Here is an 8,506-nt window from a genome sequence, read left to right on the forward strand (position 1 = left end):
TTCTCAAATATTATTTACAGATAGAGATAATACAAATAATAATTTCAGCCAATATATCCAATAAAACATTAGTATATTCTTGTGTCATAAAAAATTGTGTTTCATCGATTATTTGAATTTGAATAGATATACTGAGAAGTGTTTACACAGATAAATAAGTATTTAAATATATAATATAAACAAACAATTATATATTTAAAAATACATTTTACTAATTAATTATATTTTATACATTAATAATTTAAAAATATTCAATCATATAAAATAATAAAATTATATATAAATATTATTATATATTACACATTTATGATCAGAATTTCAATTCTCATGCATACAGGTGTTTTTAAATATCCATTCAAATTTTAAAAATGACTAAATCAGAAACCCTATTTACTAAAGAAACCCATAAGCCCAATACCCAAACCCAATTCCCCAATTCTTCAGCATATAAATTCCTCAAACAAACCAACACTACGGTTTTTCTCCCAATTTCCATCTCTTCCGGCGCAAACCCTAATCCTCTCCGAAGATGCAGATCTTCGTCAAAACCCTGACGGGGAAAACCATCACCCTCGAGGTCGAGTCTTCCGACACCATCGACAATGTCAAAGCAAAGATCCAAGATAAGGAAGGAATCCCACCGGACCAACAGCGACTCATCTTTGCCGGCAAACAGCTAGAAGACGGCCGCACTCTTGCTGACTACAACATCCAGAAGGAATCCACACTCCACCTTGTTCTCCGTCTCCGTGGTGGAGCCAAGAAGCGTAAGAAGAAGACCTACACCAAGCCGAAGAAGATTAAGCACAAGCATAGAAAGGTGAAGCTAGCTGTTCTTCAGTTTTACAAGGTTGATGATTCTGGCAAGGTTCAGAGGTTGAGGAAGGAGTGCCCGAATGCGGAGTGCGGTGCTGGGACTTTTATGGCGAATCACTTTGATCGTCATTACTGTGGCAAGTGTGGTTTAACCTATGTTTATCAGAAAGCTGATGCTTGATTTTTGTTTATGTTTAATTTTTATATTTTAGTTTTTGAGAATTGTTTATGATTTTGGATATTTGGGGTGAACAATTTTGTTATTTTCATGACTGATGAATGGTTTAATATTATACTGTGTTAGTTTTCATTAAGTTATTTATGATATTCTATGATTTTGTTGGTTATTTTATGAATGTTTTTCATTTCCCATTGTTTTGATTTTGATATTAAATATGCTATTGCTGTTAAAGTTGATTAGTTTATTCAGTTATGTTTGTTTTTCTGACATGAATTACTGTTAAATTGTGTTTGCAGATCAATTCTCGGCTTTATGTTATTTATTTGTTTGTTATTGAAAATTGTTGAAGATATGCATTCATAATTTCCTTAGGTTGGTTACACTTTTGAATTGCCAATGCAAACTTTGTAGTGTTGATTGCTTTTTATCATGTCTATTGTGATACAACATGTTATATTTGTTTCTTTTTGAAGAGTTTCCTATATGTGAGATGAGTAATTTGATTATGAATTATGAAACTATATTTGCCCTGTTCATTATTGTATAAATTGCATAAGACTTTGTTATCTGTTTATATTTGCCCTGTTCATTATTGTATAAATTGCGTAAGACTTTGTTATCTGTTTTGGTTGTTTCTGATGCAATGCAGTGTAAGGTTGGTTGTGCCATCCATGAAACTTGTTTAATCATATATCAATTTTCTTTAATGTGTAGTAAAGAGTGGTATAAGCTTTTTGGTGTTTGGTTATGTATCAATTTTTAACCACTATTTTTGACTGGTTATTATAATTTGTTGCCTACTATAACATAGTTCTTGATTAGTCTTTCAATGATCAAAACATATTTGGCTGGGTCATCTGTTTTTGTTGGTTGAAATTTAGTGTTTTTGTTATAACAAAATATAGTTTTTGCTAGGTTTGTTTTGGTGGTTTTTGTTTGTTGAAGTTGTTGCTTGTATTATTGGTTAAAATACAAAACCTTTTGCTAGTGACTTATATTTTTTTCTAAAAATATTTGAAGATTTTGCTTTACTTTTTGGTAAATATGATTTGTGAGTAGTGAGTTTTTTCTCGTTTTTTTGTTGGTTGAAATTTCTTTTCATGAATTTTCCTAGTAAATCAATAGTTTATATTTTACTAGTGAAGTTTTTGTCAAACTCCTTAGCGTTTCTTAGTTTGATCGGATCACAACCTTTTATATATTTTATTTTGGTTTATCTTTAAATCTTATTTTTGAGTGTGATTCATGAATTAAGTTATACAATATATATTGGTAGATTAATCATATTAATTTGTATGAGTTTTGATTTTGACCTGTAGGAGGATAACTTTATCTGAACTGTGAAATGAAAGTTTAGAAGTTCTGATAGACGAGATTCCAAATCATTTCTTTTGGCAAAAATGCAATATTTATATAAAAATAAAATAGGATGATGGAATATATCTAAAAATTTAACTGTGATTTTTTCCCTTCAAAATCAATAATATATAGTTACAATTGAATTCGTAGGTTTAATTTAAATATTCAAATATAATGTAATTGTGTAAATTTAAGCCATATAGATTTTAGGAATCATGTTTCTACCCATATTTTAGATATCTCATTGACATCATCTTTTAAAATTCTTATTCCTAGTATAAGTAATTAAGTTAGTAGTAAAATTTGTATAAAATATTAAATTATGTTATTATTTTAATATCATGTTTCTACCACGTTTTTCCTTCTATTTAGAGTAGTGTTAAATGCAAATTCAATGACATAAAAGAGTTCTTATTAGCTTATTCAATGAAGGTTTTGACAAATACATTAATCCCTCTCTTTTTGTATAGATGATTTTTAACAACAAGATGTCAACCAATAAAGACTTAACAAGATATCAATTGATAAAAACCTTAAAATTTGAGAATGGAGCATTCTTTCTATATGCAACCTTTGTAAATTTTTTGAAAAAGGAACCACTTATATGTTCTTAGAAAACTCTTTTTTATTTCAATTTGGAAGTGGATGCTTTATTCATGAAACACAATTATTTCTTTGGTTCCTTTAACATATTCCCTAAAAGTTATGGAGAATTGTTGATCTCCTCAAAGGGAGATTGGTTATGCTCTCATTAGTGTAAACACTTTCAACATTATTTGGCATTGTTAGATTATTAAAAGATCTTGGTCGTTTGAATGAGTTTTTTAGTTTTTAATTTTTAAAAATTATTTTCTAAATTAATTTTAAAAAAGAATTTTGAAGAAAAAATAAAAGAAACCATATTTGATAAGCTAACTTTTAAAAAATCTTTTTAAAATTGAACAAAATATCAAATTTGTCATTAATGAAAAGTATACTATTTTATTTTTCCTTTTCTTTCTAATTTTTAAAACTAAAAACCAAAATCAAAATTAAAAGCCTCCAAAATCTATTTTTGTTTTTTAATTTTTAAAACTCTTAAATAGAGAATAATTTTCAATTTTGTAAAACTAGACTATCAAACAAGTTTTATGATTTTTAAATTTTAAAAACTAAAAAACAGTTTTACAAAATCAAATCAAATTGACCCCTAATAACAAATTAAGAGTCATTAGTCTATGGTCTTATTATCTCTAATGTCTCCATGACAAGAAACCTACAAAGTATAGACAACTCTAGGAGTTGGCGTATCACAATGTCTGATATATGTTGGTGTCCAATACTTGTATGACACATGTTAGAAAAATCAATGAAGTGTCGAAAAAGTCAAACAAATGTCTCAATTTTTGTTTTGTTTCGATACTCTTTAAATTAGTGTCTGAGACTCATATAATACTCGTACAATATATATCAAACATTTTAAACAAGTATTTAAAAAAATGGTTTTTTTTCTTTAGTCCAACATTCCTTTTATATTTTTTTAAATCTCATTCACATCTAAAAAAGTTAAATATATATTGAAACAATATTATTAATGAAAAATTAAAAACATAAATTTTGATAAAAATATTTTTAACTTTTTTAATAATAGATGGATAAATGAAGTAAATTTTATCATATATGTAACGGTATCAATATCTTATATTTTTGATATTTTTAATGTCAGAGTATCGTAGTATCGCGGTATCTATATTGAAGTATGTAAACTCTTTCAACTAATCATTAATTTATCTAGGAGTTTCAAGTGTTATGAGCGTTTAAGGTTGTAGCTCAATCTTTCAACTATTGAATTTTTTTTAGATATCCAAGTCAAGCAGCTTAGGGTGGAATTTTAGAAATTATGTTTAGACAACCTTGGTACAACCAATACACTCACAATCGAGCTTATAGGAGCAACGAGTGAAACAAAAACTAGCTTGAAACTAACTCTAAAACTAACTCTAAGTTGGTTATCTTGGCATACAAGTCACTCCTTATTGTCGTTTGGCAATTTAGGAATAAATGGATCCATTGTAATTATTTCACCTCTAGTATATTTTTTTATTATCAATCATATCTCTAGAAAAAAAACTCCGAAATAGAGTTAAAATATGATTGTTTAGAATTTAAGAAGTGTAATTTTTATGGCCTTTATTGACCATATTGTAGAGAGAGTGAACCTATTTCAAAAATAATCTTGAACACCAATATCACACACCAAATAAATACTATTATATATTTATAGTTTAATATAAATAATCATGTTAAATGGATAAAACTCATCTCAACTCCTTTTGTTAATTAAAATTTTTAACTATTCACCCCATGAAACAAATTCTGTATATTAAATCCATCATGTGAAAATATTTGAATTTAATAAACAGGGTATAAACAAATATAAATTAGCTTCTAAATTTGAGAGTATTTCCATATCTAAAAAATTAATATACTCAAACAATTCAGAGAACCATTCAAAACGAAAATTTAATCTCCTAAAATACATACTACAAATTACCAATAAATCACTTAAAACTTGTTGCTAGTGTTTATCTTTTCAGCAACAGGTAACGATCAGCAGTTCAAGTTTCAAGCTTCCTTATTAGTAAAAACAACTTCTGGTCGACCGCAAACTTGACACAGTGGGAAGGATCACCTCTCAGCATCAGCTGAAGTCCACCAAATGATGCATATACCTCTCTGGAATAAGATATGAGAATACAGTGAGAGATTAGCCAGTCTCATAAAACAAAAATAAGTAAAGGGATTCATGAATTTCCAAATCAAAACTACAAAAGTAGAAGAAAATATCCCCATTGAATTTATTTTCTTGATAAAAACTAGATTGATATGCAAAGTCAATCAAAAAAATTTCTGATGAATCGTGTATAATGACCACATTATAACATTCTACAATCCTAAGTGATATTTTGGATTAAAATAAAATGGAGTAAGACAAATACAACAAAATAACGTGAGAAACATTTACATACACTTCAGGTGGAGAACGAGAAAGTCCATCAGCTGTAATGTCATATAACCTTCCATACATGATGTATTCAAACTTTTCTTGAATTGAAACTGGGCCGTCCTGGAGGGAAACCATTTTAGTGTAAACGCGATATCCATTACTTGCGAGAAAATAAAATCATTTAAACTGCTTTAACTTATACATATAACTATTGTAGATAACACGAACGAAACAAACATTATCCCAACTGAAAAGCTCAATAACTTAACATTGTGAATACAATTTGTATGTGAGATCAAAGGAAAGGTTTTATTGGATAAGTCCGCAAGAGATCAAGCAGATAATAAAGCATATATTAGAGTTGGATTATGTAGATAAATAACTTCTTTAATATTTGATAAAAATACAATATAGCATGGAGCCACAAATGAAATGTACCTTGGTATTTAAAACAAGAGATGGAGACAAAGCCAACAAGAATCTTTCCTTTCTGTTCATAGGATAAATCTCTGTATTTACATCTAGAAGCATGTACATGCCATACTTCTCACTTCGTGCAACAATCCGAGAAACTGCAAAAAGATATTCATGAAATGTAAAGTTTATGCCAACTTAAGCTTGATCAATTCAAGTTTCGAAAGAATGTAAACAGGAGGAAAACACACATACAAATAGAGAGGATTATGAGTGCTGCTTCAGCTCAGTATTAAATCACATAATTAACTCTATAAAACAACTTTTAATATCTAAAACACCCATAACACAGATGCAATTTGAACCTTTTTTGCTTTACTTCTTGAAAAATAAAAATAAAATGAGAGATGCACATACCCTTGTCATACTTTTTACCATCTGGGTCTATTTCTTCAATCTTAAAAAAGTCATCGAAAATAAGCTCGCTCATCCTTTTAAGTCAATTAGGTGCGTCTCACTAAACAGAGATAAAATAAACATTAGAACTAGAGTTTAGAGAGTATCTCAATTAGTAAAATGAAATTACTGCAACACCCAACCTTCTAGCATCTCAATCAAAACATTTTCACAAATAATGCTTAACATAACATGACTAGAACATACACAAAAAAACAATAAATACAACATCTCAACAATTATCATGTTCAGTAAATATAATCATATCTTCTAACCTCTGAATGAGTAAAATAAAATCAATCCAAATTAAAATTCTAAGAGCCAAAGCATCCTAGGTGTACCATCCTATCTGTTGTTCTTCTCCTATAGTTGCTTTTATAAACAATTGTCTATAATGTTTATGAAACTGACACTAACTATCTTTAACTCGGTCATTGTTAGGCTAACTAATGTCGGTGTTTAAAGAAGCAAGAAATCAAATGAATCAATCAATACGCATCATTGACAATTCAAAAGAAACCATTACACTCTTATCAGGACTCAGGTCATCCATTTATTTAATAAACAAGTTATCAACTTTGTTGAGACAATTTATCAAACAGATGGTATGCATAAAAAAGGTAGAACAATGTATATACCATCGCTCACACACAAATACATGTCAACGGATCAGAAAAAATTGATTAAAAAAAATAAATGGCCACAAAGTGTAAAAGCAGTGAATAACAGTGGAAAAAACTAAGGAAAGAAAAGATGGAGCAAGAAAGGCACCGTGCGACGGAGAAGAAGAAGCTGAGGCGCGAGGGAAAATGAAGAATCGAGATTTTTCTTTGGGTTTGTATAAAAAGCCAGTTTTCTTTTTAAATGTTTTTTTTTTGTATTAAATAACTTTATGCAAAATACAACAAACAAAATTTACATATTAAATACTCCAAATATTCCAAATGAAATAATGGTTTTTCTTAAGATTAGATGACACTAAATATATTTTGAATATAAAATAGTTCTATGTTATATCAATTATTTTTTTATATTTTTAAAACGAATGATTATCAAGTAAAATGAATAATAAAAGATATATAATTTTTTTTTTTACTTTTTTCAAAATTGTTTGAGACATAATATTTAACATGGTTATGTCACCGAAAAAAAGCTTAGGCTCAAAGTGGTTAGCAATAGATATAATCATATTAAAACTGAATGAATTAAAAAGACTCGGAGTATTCACAAACAATTGTCTCAATGTGTATTTATCAGACCAATAGACTAAGTAGAAACAATGCAAATTCTTGAATATAACTAATGCACGGATACTCTCATTTGAAGGAAAAGTGAAACGTGAAAATATTTGACTCAAACCTTACTAGATGAGGTATCTGAAGATTGAGTACAAGTAGATGTCTTCCATTTTCTTCATTAACTTTCAATCTGAAAGGGAACTTCACTGTTGATCTCTTTTGATCATTCTTTTTCTGGTGATGTTTTTTTTATAATGACACTGATAATGTAGCAAATCAAAACAAAAAGAAACAAAAAATGCAAACAAGTTCATTAATTAAAACAAAGAAAAGTGTAAAGGGAATAACTTTCGTGAAAGCTAGCTAGTACTCTTCCTTTGATCATATTATAAAAAGGTAAAAAAATAGAAACTTAAAAATGCTAAAACCTCATATGTCACATGCCATCGAAGTTGTAATAGTCGCATAATCAATCCATATCATTCCTAGATTCTTGATTTTGCCTACTCCAAGTGGTCCTCATCTCAACCCTTCAGTTTTTTAAGGCTTGACATTTCTCCCTAAAATAGGTTTCCATTGCTTTCGCAATTGGAAATCGCTCCCTCAGATTTTGAACCAGCATGTGGTCTATGTGCTCATTATAGAATGCTTGGTAACTCAGTCCAAATCTGGGTGGTTTGCAGTACAGGTGGGGTGCCATTTGGTTGCCCAACTGGTCATGCCCAAAGCATACTCCTCTGACCGCTGCAAATGATCAAGTGCTTACTGTTGTTATTGTTATTGCGAGACTCATTTTGGTTGTTGTATCTTAGGCTGATAAAATGGAATTTACTCCTCTTATTGTGCTTCGTCTTATCTGCTTCCGTTTATCGATTGAGTTGGGATTCTTCTCATATCACTTTTGTTGATGGGTAGCATATGACTCACCATCAAGTCATCAGGATGAATTTGAACTCCCGTTAACTTATACAACTCATTAATAATGCAAAAATGCCTACAAACTCTTTGGGGGCATCAATCATGAATTTAACTTTATCATCCATTAACAGCCCAACA

At 29.2% G+C, this 8,506-nt stretch overlaps 2 protein-coding genes across 2 annotated transcripts; one reads left to right on the forward strand and one right to left on the reverse strand.

The window, feature by feature from the left end:
- Positions 1-425: 425 nt before the first annotated feature.
- LOC127138315 (ubiquitin-40S ribosomal protein S27a) lies at positions 426-1,130 on the forward strand. Its single transcript, XM_051064733.1, has one exon. It carries the CDS (start codon positions 530-532, stop codon positions 995-997), a length of 468 nt encoding a protein of 155 aa, XP_050920690.1. The 5' UTR covers positions 426-529; the 3' UTR covers positions 998-1,130.
- A 3,632-nt stretch (positions 1,131-4,762) lies between these two features.
- LOC127138316 (DNA-directed RNA polymerases II, IV and V subunit 8B) lies at positions 4,763-7,128 on the reverse strand. The gene is made up of 5 exons (XM_051064734.1): positions 6,984-7,128; positions 6,174-6,273; positions 5,781-5,914; positions 5,365-5,462; positions 4,763-5,071 (listed from the first exon to the last, which is right to left on the reverse strand). Exons 2-5 carry the CDS (start codon positions 6,244-6,246, stop codon positions 4,954-4,956), a joined length of 423 nt encoding a protein of 140 aa, XP_050920691.1. The 5' UTR covers positions 6,247-6,273; positions 6,984-7,128; the 3' UTR covers positions 4,763-4,953.
- Positions 7,129-8,506: the final 1,378 nt, after the last annotated feature.

Source organism: Lathyrus oleraceus, chromosome 4, assembly GCF_024323335.1.
Source record: "Lathyrus oleraceus cultivar Zhongwan6 chromosome 4, CAAS_Psat_ZW6_1.0, whole genome shotgun sequence".
Lineage (NCBI taxonomy): Eukaryota > Viridiplantae > Streptophyta > Magnoliopsida > Fabales > Fabaceae > Lathyrus > Lathyrus oleraceus.